This window comes from Oncorhynchus masou, chromosome 12 (genome assembly GCF_036934945.1).
Source record: "Oncorhynchus masou masou isolate Uvic2021 chromosome 12, UVic_Omas_1.1, whole genome shotgun sequence".
Taxonomy (NCBI): Eukaryota; Metazoa; Chordata; class Actinopteri; order Salmoniformes; family Salmonidae; genus Oncorhynchus; species Oncorhynchus masou.
The window spans coordinates 46,824,214-46,839,371 of record NC_088223.1 but is presented as its reverse complement, the minus strand read 5'-3'; the positions used below and the strand labels follow the sequence as shown (position 1 = coordinate 46,839,371).

Sequence of the window (15,158 nt, the reverse complement as noted above, 5' to 3'; positions counted from 1 at the left end):
TACCTGCAAGGGTCCTAAAAGTCTAAATAAAATAGCCAAATGATCCTCGGTTGGACTATCTTAAAGCATCCCTGTGTCCGTCTATCAATCCACAATATCTCTGAAGGTAGTGGGGGGTCAATCTAACTGCATAGGTAAACCTTATATACTAAGATCATGTCTTGCCTTTACAAACTGGATTACATGAACTAATGGATTCAATACTAACTTCATAGTTAGTACAGATTTAATTCAACGTAAGCAATTTCCTTTAGAATGTTACCTAGTCTTGGCCCGTTATGGTCTCTCTCATATCACAGTAGATGCTTTGCGCCTCCATCCACTTAATGTAATTAATCAATAATTAAATGCCAACACATGAATCAAAGGATAGACTTCTATAATGAAGTGATAAAACAGAATCGATAGTAACATAATATATTAGGACATATTGATATCTATATTTTTTGTGCTAGGTAGCATTAGGTAGCGCTAGTCGGATCTTTCTGCGCCAAAACTTCAGCATGTGTCATCCTTTTCAGGACTTTTATTTCCGTGACTGATACACATTTTCTCATGAGCTCTCATCTCTCTGCTGCAAACAGTGAGCAGTAGGTTCGGAATATGAAATCACAATACACATTGTATCAGCCAGTACTTTTGTACATTTTATGAATTACATTTACTTTTGATACTTAAGTATATTTAAAACCCAAATACTTTTACAATTTTACTCAAGTAGTATTTTACTGGGTGACTTTCACTTGAGTCATTTTCTATTAACATATCTTTACTTTTACTGAAGTATGACAATTGGGTACTTTTTCCACCACTGGTATCAGCACCCAAGTACTGTGATAATATATTGTGAGGTCCACGGCAATTTCCAGCTCTAATGAAGAACCTGTAACGAGCCAGAGGACCCTTGTGCTTCAGAGATGGACATGGTCCTTCACTGCCATCTACAGTACAGCTGCACAGACGAAAGAGGCAGTGCCAACTTCGGTCTTTGAGATACTAATTTTATTTCGAAATAAAAAATAAAAAGCACACCACATCCTGATGTAACAAAAGGGGTACCCCATGAGGCTAGCTTTGTAGTAGGGAGAAGGTGGATGTATTGTACATAGCACTTGAGGTCTTTGTGAAAGAGAAAATGTATTTCTTTCAAATCAAAAACATTTTACTCACCTCTTTAAAAGAACATTGCCTTTGTTTCATGAAGTTAAGCGTTGTAAATCAATGCATGACAACACTACATTTTAGGCAATTATATAAAATCTATGAGAAAAACAACATTTAATCAAAAAGAAGGTCGTGTGTACATTTTAACTCAATGAAACAATAAACGGCATTTAAAGACAAAGCTAAGTCAACACAGTATCAGAGAAATGGAGTATGGCAACAAAACAAAAAACAGAAGAACTTCACAGGAGAACGTGCTATAAAAAGTATCTGCAGTCCATATCAATTAAGAGGTGTCCATTGTAGGTTCTGAAAATCAAAAAGAGATACAGTAAGAGTCACTATACCCATTACACCTGCCCTCAAAGTACATCTATTCACGCATTTTATGACCTTGTCAACTTACAGTGAAAACATTTGACAAGTTCTATCAAAGTTGCTTTAAGAATCCAAATGTCCACCTCACACAATACAGGAACTTCATCAGCTTTGGAACTGGGTCTAAGTGGAATCAGGTGTGTAGTGCTAGGGCAAAAACAAATGTGCACCCCTTTGGGTCCCCAGGACCAGGATTAAGAAACACTGCTCTATGACAAACAGACAGATGAACAGCAGACTCACGTGTTGTTTCATTGAAAAGGAATGAATCTTGGTACTCCTTCATGTACTGTGAGGATCTGGACTCGTCCAGGAAGAGAGAGTAGACCCTCTTAATGTCCTCCACCTGCACCTCTGTTCCCTGAGAGAGAAGCACAAACATTATCACACACTGGCAACTCCCAGCATCAACATAGAAATGGTTCCACAGCAAGAAAGCAGTAATCAAGGGGACTAGGGGTGTCCTGCCCAGCTATCTGCTAGTTCTGTCTTTCAATAAATGAATTATACTTGAATGAATATAAAATGCATTAAACAATGAAGCAGTTAAAATAAGGATATATAAGGAGAAACAAACATGAGAATGCATACTATGTGACTGTTTGGAATGCAGAGAGAATTCAGAGTAATTCTTACATCAGTTTGTGTATGGATGTGAGAAGCTTGGCTCACCCCGTGCATCACTAGGTAAGTGTGTATATGAATGAATTGGCTGAGACTCACCCTGCGCTTGCGACACACCAGGCCTGCAGTGCTGATAAGCTGGATGGCGTAACGCAGCGATGTCTCCTGGCCGATACGTGTCAGGACAGTGTGAGCCTCCTCACTCAGCTCCACATCCTCCTCCTCACACCTGGACAGGGACACAGAATAGAAACGGTGTTTCAGTCCAATATGGGAATAGGTTTTCATCCAGAATCAGCCTTGAACAGAAATTTCAATCACTTTGCAGACTGTCTGCAAACTTAAATCATGTCAGTCATGGTGCAGCTTGTTTGCTTGCTAAAGCACTGGCTTGGAGTGTTAGAGGGGTGATTTTTACCGAATCTTGAGGATCTGCCGTGTCTCTTTCTCAGTGTAGGGGGAGGTAGCAATGATGAGGAGGCGGTCCAGTAGATCTATAGGGATACCATGGGGACTCTGGTAGTTGGTGCCTCGAATACTGACAGAACAGAGGGGTTGGAGAAAGTATTTACCACACATTCGATTTGAGGCCAAGGAAAGTTCTTGAGAAGCACTACTTTAAACGGACAATCTGCAGTCCAAACAATAAAGCGTTCACCACCCCACCTCTGTTTCAGTAAACAGCTGAGGGACGGGCCTGGTGAAATGGAATCAATCTCAAATTCATAGACAGGGCTATTGATTTAAGGACCATCCATGATATCATAGTTAACCATGTTTGATGCTATACAGTGTTTGTTTATAATTTCACTGAGGTCGTTCTATATGAATTCAATCACTTTCTGACAACATCCCTATTGATTTGAAGAAAACCTTCCATACATATTTGCCTGTGGTAGAACTGGACGACATGGGCCCCGTTATGTCTCGAGAACCAAACATTAAATTCTACAGTAACAACCTCATGGTTTGGAGATGCTTGCTACCTCTGGAAAACTTTCCATCATTGAAGGAACCATGAATTCTGCTCTGCATCACAATTATTTCATTTAAATTTGTACCCCTTTTTCCCGTGATATAAAATTGGTAGTTACAGTCTTGTCCCATCGCTGCAACTCCTGTACAGACTCGGGAGAGGCGAAGGTCGAGAGCCATGCTTCCTCCGAAACACAACCCTGCCAAGCCGCACTGATTCTTGACACACTGCTCGCTTAACCCGGAAGCCAGCCGCACCAATGTGTTGGAGGATACACTGTACAGCTGGTGAGCAAAGTTAGTGTGCATGCAACCGGCCGCCACAAGGTGTCGCTAAAGCTCGATGCGATCTGTAGTGACGCTTCTAGCACTGCGATGCAGTGCCTTAGACGTCTGCGCCACTCGGGAGGCTCCATCAGACCTGATAACATTCACTGTAAAAAAATATGCAAAAATATTTTAAAAAATCTGCAAGGGGGCAAATACCTTTTCACGGAACTGTATATGAACGAACATTTTTAGATCATGGATGTTAAAAGGTAAAAATAAAAAAATACAGACTGACTGTTTATCGTATTCAGTGATGAAGACATGGATGTCTCATGGTAGGGTGGGGTATGCAAAATGGGTCAACTTTGAGCACTCTCCTGTTTTGGCATTCAGGTCCAAAAAGTAACTTTCTGACCACTTCAGAAATGGGCAAACATGTATGGAAGGTTTCGTTCAAATCAAAAGGGGTGTCAGTCAGAAATGGATTGAAATCATCTATGATTGACCCATTGTTCACAAACTGTGGAGTAAAACAAGCTTATATTTTGGGTTCTAAACTAATGAGGCTAGACTTAAGTTATATTCTTCCAAGAATAAATGGTATAAACAGTATCATTATTTAAACTTCTAAAAATGGATGAACCAATCACATATTGCCCCTTTAAACTACTGGCAAAATTATATTTTATCTTTACGCTGGTTCTAAACATGTCACCAACATGTTCTTTCTGTGGCCCATATCCACACCCAGATGATAGTGGGAGCAGTCGAAGACTGTAGGGTAGAAGATTACCGTGTGATGCCTCTGTTGGTGGCCATGATGAGGACAGGTGAAAGGTCACTCTCCAGGGCTCGGTTCAGGAAAGAGAAACACTCCATGTCCAGCATGTGCACCTCGTCGATGAACAGCACCTGGAATGACAAATGAAGAACTCACTCAAGAAATGCTTTGAATTGAACATTAAACACGGACTATTTCAGGCCAGTTTTCCAGGCATAGATTAAGTCTAGTCCTGGACTAAAAAAAAACACTGTCAATGGAGAATTGAGCAAGCTTTTTAAGTCCATGAGTAGGCTTAGTCTGTCTTGGATACCACCAAACACACACACTCACCCCAGGGATGATCTCAGCCTTGCCCTCCTCCCTCCACTCAGACACCTTGGCATTAATCTGTTCGCGGACCTCAGACTTGATCTCTCCGGTATCACCAGAGAACAGGGCCAGGAACCCCTGTGTACGGCTGTTTATGACATCTATCTCATGGAGGGACACTGTGTGCACCACCTCTTTCCTCTTCTGTAGCTCCCCCTCAGGACACTGGACAAACTGTGTCTGGAGAAGCACAACGCAAACAGTAGATTTTTTCTCTCACAGAAGCCATAATTAAACATGAATCCTAGGCAATCGTAAATTCACTTTAACACAGAGAAAGTCATGGTAGCAAGTGCTGCTGACTATAACTCAGTGGAGCTTGATTCAATGTTCAGTTGTATTGCGCCACTGTAAACACAAGTGTCTAGGACCAATATGTACCTGTGCTCCCATAGCATCGTAGTCTCTGGCTCTGGTGAAGGAGCGGCCCAGCTTGCTAATCTTCCCTGTGGCTTTATCAATGGTGATTACATCCCTGGGAAAGAGTGGGAGATCAGCACATTAGGTGAAGTCTTTGGATTTATAGAGCTGAATGAATGAACTCAAAGTCATAATACCACAGTGTGCAGAATAAAGATCTTTATCGTGTTCATTAGGCACCAAGTGAAGGAAAACCGACTAAAACCGGGAGGGTCTACCCGGACCTGTCCAATAACTAATGCTGTTTTATTTGTTATGTCTCAGTGATGAGTGTGTACTAGACTTTAGAAGAACTCACCCTGCCTGAACTCGTTCTTTACTGAGGCTCTCGATCATCTTACTGCCCAGGTCATAGATAGTCTCCATCTCTGTAGTCTTCAGGGTCAGCTTACCCACTTTTGCACCCTACAAGCGGCAACAACAGGTTAGAAAGTGTACTGGGAAGTGGGAAAGATGGTATAGGTGACAAAACATTTAGTTTGATACTTTAAACTCAAGTGTGCTAAAAACTCTGCTGCTGTGTGATGTATTGAGCAACGAATGAACACTGAAGTTTAAATAACGTATGAATCATTGTTTAGTCAAAATATTCCAAACCAGAAATCATATTATCAACTCCCTAAAATGAATATCCTTTCACGGTGATACGCATCTATATTAAGGCTGCTGCTGTTAAATTAAATACTAAGAGACCCGTTTCTCTCTTATCACCAATCTGTCTCTCTAAAGGATTGAGAGTCTTATTAGAAGACAATCACAGTCTCAAATTCAATTGGACCATCAGTACATCTCTCCAATATACACCTTATGAGTATGACTCACACTAAACATAGGGAGACAGAGCACAGAGAGAGAGCTGAGAGGGGGGCTGAGTCAGAACTCACCGTTCCAGTGGCTGGTCTGTCAATCTGAATCTCCACCACTTCTCCTTCAATGATCTCAGTCTCCTCTCTGCAAACACACACGCCATGACTATCAATTAATTTGAGAACAAAAACATACCAAAACGAAATACTAATGTATACTCCATTCCCTCGTTCTCACACACAATGGTATATAAAATGTTGATTGTTAACTTAAAAACACAACAAATTCCTAAATTAGGCCAATAAAGTAAACTGAGAAGAAGCCTGAACTCACTTGATCCGGACTCCGATGGCTTTCCTGAAGGCCTGGCTGAGGGCCTCGGTCTTGCTCATCTCCAGAGAGAAAATCTCACTGCCGGCCATGGCTGTGAAGGGGGTGTCTGTGCCAAGGGACTGGGCAATACCTGGACAGGCAAGAGAGGAATCACCATCATCAACAGAGTCAAATAAACAGGTAAATCCAAATAATTTTCATCAAATCTATTTTGATGATGCTTAACTCACCATGAAGAAAAATGTTGGGACTTGAGTTAGCTTTTTAAAATTATTTGTGGTAGTGGAAGAAGTGTTCTGATTTAAAATTTGAAAAGCAGACTAAGATGTAACGCTCTATTTAATGGGCTCTAACTAGTCGGGAAAGTGGTCAAAATGACAGTGATTTCTTTAATGTAGTCAATGCGGTTACAAAAACAGCTGTAACGTTTGATCGGTATAAGATATTTCTGTTATGATTTTAGATGTGAAAATCAGAGAAGTAGACTAAGATTCAACACCCACTAAGTTTGTCAAACTTCTTGGGAAGGTGGTCAATGTAGCTGATGTGTAAAAAACTGTCTTTAAATTTATTTATTTTTTACAGTGAATAGAATGTTGGTTGTCTGGGTGTTTTTAACAATGAGATCTTTAGAACGTTGAAGAAATCCCATGAATGTTGGCGAGTTTTTTTTTTTTTAGGTAGAAAAATGTAATAAGTTTATGTTATCAAAAAGTTGAATAATAGTAACTTAATACATACCAGTCTAAACGTTTCAAAGCTTAAACGGTTTAAGAGTAGCGTGCTGAATAACAGTAAAGTCAGAAATGATAATTACAATATTTAAAGTGGGGACTTTCTCTTTCGCAAGTCCCATTAATGAAACAGAAAAAAAAAACAGTCATTAGAATGATGAGAAAGAAAACCAGGAACAGAATAAGTTGATGGAGAAAACATAAAATCAGACAGCTGTAATCAAGAGAGATTTAAAACTGCAATAGGGCTGCACCCAATTAGACGACTGGTCGATTGTTTGGATAGGTTGTTGGTAAACCGAGACTGTATATGTTTTACTCGAGCAGCACACACAAACACACACAGTTGAAGTCAGAGGTTTACATACACCTTTGCCAAATACATTTAAACTCAGTTTCACAATTCCATGTAATCCTAGTAAAAAAGTCCACGTCTTAGGTCAGTTATGATCACCACTTTATTCTAATGTGAAATGTCAGAATAATAGTAGAGAGAATGATTTATTTCAGATTTTATTTCTTTCATCACATTCCCATTGGGTCAGAAGTTTACATACACTCAATTAGTATTTGATAGCACTGCCATTAAATTGTTTAACTTGGGTCAAGGGTTTCAGGTAGCCTTCCACAAGCTTCCCACAATAAGTTGGGTGAATTTTGTCACATTCCTCCTGACAGAGCTGGTGTACCTGAGTCAGGTTTGAAGGCCTCCTTGCTCGCACACCCTTTTTCAGTTCGGCCCACACATTTTCTATAGGATTTAGGTCAGGGCTTTGCGGTGGCCACTTCAATACCTTGACTTTATTGTCCTTAAGCCACAACTTTGGAAGTATGCTTGGGGTTATTGTCCATTTGGAAGACCCATTTTCGACCAAGCTTTAACTTCCTGACTGTTGTATTGAGATGTTTCTTCAATATATACACATCATTTTCTACCCTCATGATGCCATCTATTTCGTGAAGTGCACCAGTCCCTCCTGCAGCAAAGCACCAACACAACATGATGCTGCCACCCCCGTGCTTCAAGGTTGGGATGGGTGTTCTTCGGCTTGCAAGCCTTCCCCTTTTTCCTCCAAACATAACTATGGTCATTATGGCCAAACAGTTAAATTTTTGTTTCACCAGACCAGAGCACAATTCACCATCTTTGTTCCCATGTGCAGTTGCAAACTGTAGTCTAGCTGTTTTGATGGCGGTTTTTGAGCAGTGGCTTCTCCATTGCTGAGCGGCCTTTCATGTTATGTTAATTTGGGACTTGTTAAACTGTGGATATAGATACTTTTGTACCCGTTTCCTCCAGCATCTTCACACGGTCCTTTGCGGTTGTTCTAGGATTGATTTGCACATTTCGCAAGAAAGTACGTTCATCACTAGGAGACAGAACACGCCTCCTTCCTGAGTGGTATGAGGCTGCATGGTCCCATGGTGTTTATACTTGCGTACTATTGGTTGTATAGACGAACTTGGTACCTTCAGGCGTTTGGAAATAGCTCCCAAGGATGAACCAGACTTGTGTAGGTTTACAATTTTTTTCTGGGGTCATGGCTGATTTCTTTTGATTTTCCCATGATGTCAAGCAGAGGCACTGAGTTTGAAGGTAGGCCTTGAAATACATCCACGGGTCCACCTCCAGTTGACTCAAATGATGGTAATTAGCCTATCAGAAGCTTCTAAAGCCATGACATAATTTTCCAAGCTGTTTAAAGGCACAGTCAACTTAGTGTATGTAAACTTATGACCCACTGGAATTGTGATAGTGAATTATAAGTGAAATAATCTGTCTAAATTGTTGGAAAAATTACTTTTGTCATGAACAAAGTAATGTCCTAACCGACTTTCCACAATTTTTTGGGGGCGTGGTTGAAAAGCGAGTTTTAAATGACTCCAACCTAAGTGTATGTAAACTTCTGACTTCAACTGTAGGTATGTATACACACACACTTAATGTGGTAAATTACTATTGTTGCTGGAAATGGCTGATTTTTAATGGAATATCTACATAATATCTACATTTCTACTGACTCTGAAAAACACCAAAAGAAAGATGCCCAGGGTCCCTGTTCATCTGCGTGAACGTGCCTTAGGCATGCTGCAAGGAGGCATGAGGACTGCAGATGTGGCCAGGGCAATAAATTGCAATGTCCGTATTGTGAGTCGCCTAAGACAGTGCTTCAGGGAGACAGGACGGACAGCTAATCGTCCTAACAGTGGCAGACCACGTGTAACAACATCTGCACAGGATCGGTACATCCGAACATCACACCAGTGTGACAGGTACAGGATGGCAACAACAACTGCCCGAGTTACAACAGGAACGCAAAATCCCTCCATCAGTGGTCAGACTGTCAGCAATAGGCTGAGAGAGGCTTGACAGAGCTTGTAGGCCTGTTTGTAAGGCAGACATCACCGGCAAGTGTCACCTATGGGTACAAACCCAGTCGCTGGACCAGACAGGACTGGCAAAAAGTGCTCTTCACTGACGAGTTGCGATTTTGTGTCACCAGGGGTGATAGTCGGATTCGCTTTTATCGTCAAATAAATTAGCATTACACCGAGGCCTGTACTCTGGAGCGGGATCGATTTGGAGGGTCCGTCATGGTCTGGGGCGGTGTATCACAGCATCATCGGACTGACCTTGTTGACATTGCCAGCAATCTCAATACTGTGCATTACAGGGAAGACATCCTCCTTCCTCATGTGGTACCCTAACATGACCCTCCAGCATGACAATGCCACCAGCCATACTGCTCGTTCTGTGTGTGATTTCCTGCAATATAGGAATATCAGTGTTCTGCCATTGCCAGCAAAGAGCCCAGATCTCAATCCCATTGAGCACGTCTGGAACCTGTTGGATTGGAGGGTGAGGGCTAGGGCCATTCCCCCGAGAAATGTCATAGAACTTGCAGGTGGAAGAGTGGGGTAACATCCCACAGCAAGAACTGGCAGGTCTGGTGCAGTCCATGAGGAGGAGATGTACTGCAGTACTTAATGCAGCTGGTAATTTCTGTAAAATCATTCAATATTCTTATTCCAGTCTTCCTGTTAACATTGTCAGAGTGGACAAACTGTTTGCAGAGTGCTTATGCTATGCTAAACTTGTGAGAAACAAGTTTTGGTCTATTTTAATTCCATTTACGATGGAATTAGGTTGTAAATTTCGTCAGTCTTCTCTTTGGCGCGCTCCAGTCAATGTTGAGTAAGGCCGCGCACGCATAGAAGTAGGCCTATGTGCAAATGTATATAATGTGCCCATTTGGGGATCTGATAGTATTTCTGATTGGCCTAATGACCTGTAGAGCTTCTCAAAGTAATGTTTTCATCACCTCAAACAGCAAGCAAACAAAGTCTGTTTTTACATCCATTGAGAATTACAATAGTTTCTCAATGTATTTGAAAAATATTTCCAGATCTCTCCCTTTTGATAACCACTCAGCGTGAAAGAAAAAATGTCATGCTCTGATCCAGTGGAAACATATCAATGCTTGACTTGGACTGAAATAGGTTCCGGTACTGTTTATATTTAGATGCAAGAGCTCCAGAATACTTTGAGCTAATATTCTATAAGATGAACGGGAGCTCAAGCAGTAGAACATTTCAGGCGCTGGTACTCAGCTCCAGTGAGCTCCTACCCAAGTCAAGCACGGCTTTTTAATCCCTTGCACAAATAGGGCAGAAGTTAATAGTTGATACAATGTTTCAAGTTTGTTGCAGACAGGCCATGTGTAGCCAATGTGATTTTTAGGATATTTATTTCCATCAGGATATTTTCTACCTGCAGGCTAAAACATCTTTATTTGTTGGCTGTATGTAGGCTATTTTTACATAGTTGACAATGGAAGTCTGTAGGTTTGAATCATTTTCCATTTGATTTGGATAGAATTTTGATTAACCTCATGACAATGAATTTGAGATATGAAGACGTTATTAGAAATCAAAGGAAACTGTCATGAAAAAGTGCATTTGAAAACCATAACTGGCACGCAGAATGGTATAAATGGTTAAAAAAATTGGCATTCCACATGACTACGGTTGCCAACTCCTCATGTAGCCTATTACCTACTGGCAACTTCAGGAGAATAATGGCAGAATCTGCAAAAGACAGCAGGACCGAGAGGAGAATAGTTGGGTCAGGTCAAATTATCCCTTCTGGTTAACCAGATTGAGGCATTTGTCTTATTTCATCAAACTGGAGGCGTAAAGCTTCAGACAAGCTCGGTGCATATAGTTTATTGTTATTATTTTAGGATGACTAGAAACGGAAAAATGCACGGTTAAAAAACAGAGGACTTTTGGTCACCCAATCTTTTTTTTGTTGTTGCTGGGGACAGCCCTAACACGGAACCCAAACCTGCTGAGCGTGTGCGCCATCGTGCATAAATGTTGTCCCCATACACCAAACGCAATCACGACACAGGTTAAAATATGAAAACAAACTTTGAACCAATGACAATTTGGGGACAGGTCGAAAAGCATTAAACATTTATGTCAATTTAACTAGTTAGCGTGCACTTGCTAGCTAATTTGTCCTGGGATATAAACATGAAGTTGTTATTTTACCTGAAATGCACAAGGTCCTCTTCTCCGACAATTAATCCACACATAAAATGGTCAACCGAATCGTTTCTAGTCATCTCTCATCCTTCCAGGCTTTTTCTTCTTTGGACTTATATGGTGATTGGCAACTAAACTTTAATTGTATTACCACGACTACCGGCAACAGAAATGACAAATATTTTCGACCTTGGCAACGCAGACGCTCGTTGACACGCGCGAGCAGTGTGGGTGCAATAATTGAACAACATAGATTACTATGTTATTTTGCAACGCTCGTGCGACGTGAGCAGTGTAGTCAGGGTATAAGCTGCAATATGTAACTTCTTGGGCGACCCGCTAAAATTCACAGATCTGTCATTCTCATTAAAAGAAAGATTAAGATGCTATATTTTTTCTGCCCCTTTTTCTTGATATATAATTTGTAGTTACAATGCGCCAAGTAGCAATGTGCCGAGCTGCATTGCTACTTGACACACTGCTTGCTTAACCGGGAAGCCAGCCGCACCAATGTGTCGGAGAAAACACCTGGCAACCGCTGGCGACCGAAGACCGCGTGCATGCACCCGGCCCACCACAAGGAGTCGCTAGATTGGGATGGGACAACGTCGGCCAAACCCTCCCCTAATCCCGGACGACGTCAGGCCAATTGTGCGCCGCCTCATGGGTCTCCCGGTAGCAGCTGGCTGCAACACAGCCTGGGATCGAACATGGGTCTGTAGTGACGCCTTCGACCGCTGCGCCATTCGGGAGGCCTGCGGAATATACACTGCTCAAAAAAATAAAGTGAACACTTAAACAACACAATGTAACTCCAAGTCAATCACACTTCTGTGAAATCAAACTGTCCACTTAGGAAGCAACACTGATTGACAATAAATTTCACATGCTGTTGTGCAAATGGAATAGACAACAAGTGGAAATTATAGGCAATTAGCAAGACACCCCCAATAAAGGAGTGGTTCAGCAGGTGGTGATCACAGACCACTTCTCAGTTCCTATGCTCCCTGGCTGATATTTGTCACTTTTGAATGCTGGCGATGCTTTCACTCTAGTGGTAGCATGAGACGGAGTCTACAACCCACACAAGTGGCTCAGGTGGTGCAGCTCATCCAGGATGGAACATCAATGCGAGCTGTGGTAAGAAGGTTTGCTGTGTCTGTCAGCGTAGTGTCCAGAGCATGGAGGCGCTACCAGGAGACAGGCCAGTACATCAGTAGACATGGAGGAGGCAAATTCGCCACTGGCACCCTGTGCTCTTCACAGATGAAAGCAGGTTCACACTGAGCACACGTGAGAGTCTGGAGACGCCGTGGAGAACGATCTGCTGCCTGCAACATCATCCGGTGACCGGTTTGGCGGTGGGTCAGTCATGGTGTGGGATGGCATATCTTTGGTGTCCGCACAGCCCTCCATGTGCACGCCAGAGGTAGCCTGACTGCTATTAGGTACCGAGATGAGATCCTCAGACCCCTTATGAGACCATGCGGTTGGCACTGGGTTCCCCCTAATGCAAGACAATGCTAGACCTCACGTGGCTGGAGTGTGTCAGCAGTTCCTGCAAGAGGAAGGCATTGATGCTATGGACTGGCCCGCCCGTTCCCCAGACCTGAATCCAATTGAGCACATCATGTCTCGCTCCATCCACCAACGCCACATTGCACCACAGACTGTCCAGGAGTTGGCGGATGCTTTAGTCCAGGTCTGGGAGGAGATCACACAGGAGGCCATCTGCCACCTCACCAGGAGCATGCCCAGGCGTTGTAGGGAGGTCATACAGGCACGCGGAGGCCACACACATTACTGAGCCTCATTTTGACTTGTTTTAAGGACATTACATCAAAGTTGGATCAGCCTGTAGTGTGGTTTTCCACTTTAATTCTGAGTGTCACTCCAAATCTAGACCACCATGGGTTGATAAATTTGATTTCCATTGATAATTTGTGTGATTTTGTTGTCAGCACATTCAACTATGTAAAGAAAAGTATTTAATAACAATATTTAATTCATTCAGATCTAGGATGTCTTATTTTAGTGTTCCCTTTATTTTTTTGAGCAGTGTATTTTCTATGCGCACTATTTCTATGCTTCACATTCTAATGTTTTTGCGTCTTTTACTTTCAGTTTTGTACACCAGCTTCAAAACAGCTGAAAATACAATCATTTTGGGTGCGAAAATATATTTCACAGCGGTTTAGATAGTACAATGATTCTCTACACTTCACTTGCTTGTTTAGTCACAAACTGAAATTAATTTAACTATTATTAGAATTTTAGCAACCATGAAACAGCATTGTGATTTCTGCATAGTGCATCTTTAACATAATAATATGAGCCATACCCATAGCGATGGCAGTTTTCCCAGTGCCAGGTTGGCCAGCAATCAGGACAGCCCTGCCAGCGATGTGGCCATCTTTAATCATCTCCAGGATGAGACCAGCTGCACGACGGGACGCCAGCTGGCCAACCATCCCCTGGGACACCTGGAGGGGGGAGAGGAGAGAGAAGGAAGAGAATGAGAAGCAGGTCAGATGTTGTAAGGGGGACAACAAAACATGGGCCCAGTGTCTGAGTGGTGTCACAGTAGTTTGAGAAAGGCTGATTATGATTGTTGGTTGTTTACCTGACGAGGTTCCAAAGCATCATCCAACCCAAGCCCACGGATGTGAGAATGAGCTCCTAAAGGGGAATACAAAAATGAAGTCACATCAGGTAAGAGGTGGAAAAACAGTGAAATATTGAGTTAATGATTTAGACACTTGTCTAAATACAAGGCAAAACATCTCTGGACTTAGCGGAGTTCAATTTACTAACGTTGTTATTTCGTGGCCCTTACCGATTCTCTCAATCCTGGTGATGTCACGGACTTCTGGAACCTTCGTCGTCGCCATCTGTTTCATTGTGATAACGTTTGAGTTCTGATTATTGAGGTAAGTTTGGGCAAGTAAACTAACGATGAGAAGTATAGAAACGATGAGCTTAACTAGATATGTTCAGTCGATCAATTGGTTGTCATAGTGATAGGACAACAAAGTTCGCCCAAACCGTAAACCGCTGGCCATTCAATGATAACTAGCATTAGCTTTGCTAAGCCAACTGTCAACATTACATTGCATCTCAAGCTAGTAGTCAACTTTGCAGAAATAACATTATCTGCGCCATTAAATTAGTACACTTTTCCTATGTCAACTCCTAAAAAGGTACAATACAGTTTTTTCTAGCACGCTTACGGTAGCACGTTAGCTAGCTAACGGTAGCTAGCTAGCTTCATTCATATAACTTCCCAACACTTTCATCCTGTTCAGGGGAATATCTGAGAAAGCGAAGAAGTCCAACATATTCGCATAATAAATGTAACACTGCTATAGTTTACGGTCTCAAGAAGAGGGGAGGATATTGCTAATTATTTTTTCAAATGCATGATGCCGACTCACCTGTGCTGCCATGTTCGCAAAAATGCGGCGCTTGCTGAGTGAGTACGCAGAGAAATTTCATGCGATGTGCCACCTGAATCGATGAGAAAGGTTCCGCGTGCATAACCACGAATTGGAACTGGCGATAAAACATTTTTTGTATTCTATTTTCGATTATATAATTCACACGTCGTATTATAAAGAGTCGGTGCCAGTAATGGGCTGTGTAGTTAATACAAATAACATAAACACACCTCGAATAACATCTGCTAAACACGTGTATGTCACCAATAACATTTCGCATTGCTTGAGTAGGCCTAGGCTAATAATGCCAAT

The 15,158-nt window shown here is 42.0% G+C and overlaps 1 protein-coding gene across 1 annotated transcript; it reads right to left on the bottom strand.

The window, feature by feature from the left end:
- Window positions 1–984: 984 nt before the first annotated feature.
- Window positions 985–14,905, bottom strand: ruvbl2 (RuvB-like AAA ATPase 2). Its single transcript, XM_064980793.1, has 14 exons — window positions 14,844–14,905; window positions 14,246–14,300; window positions 14,033–14,088; window positions 13,751–13,892; window positions 6,125–6,254; window positions 5,869–5,935; window positions 5,283–5,389; window positions 4,946–5,039; window positions 4,526–4,744; window positions 4,205–4,323; window positions 2,585–2,704; window positions 2,266–2,395; window positions 1,786–1,903; window positions 985–1,473 (listed from the first exon to the last, which is right to left on the bottom strand). The coding sequence occupies exons 1-14, from the start codon at window positions 14,853–14,855 to the stop codon at window positions 1,451–1,453; spliced, it is 1,392 nt and encodes a 463-aa protein (XP_064836865.1). The 5' UTR covers window positions 14,856–14,905; the 3' UTR covers window positions 985–1,450.
- Between the last annotated feature and the right edge of the window lie 253 nt (window positions 14,906–15,158).

Coding starts and splice junctions, on each gene's coding strand:
- ruvbl2 (XM_064980793.1), bottom strand. Junction 5,390..5,868: donor ACAGACCAGCCACTGGAACG/GTGAGTTCTGAC, acceptor TGCCGCTTGTAG/GGTGCAAAAGTGGGTAAGCT. Junction 2,396..2,584: donor CGGCAGATCCTCAAGATTCG/GTAAAAATCACC, acceptor GTCCCTGTCCAG/GTGTGAGGAGGAGGATGTGG.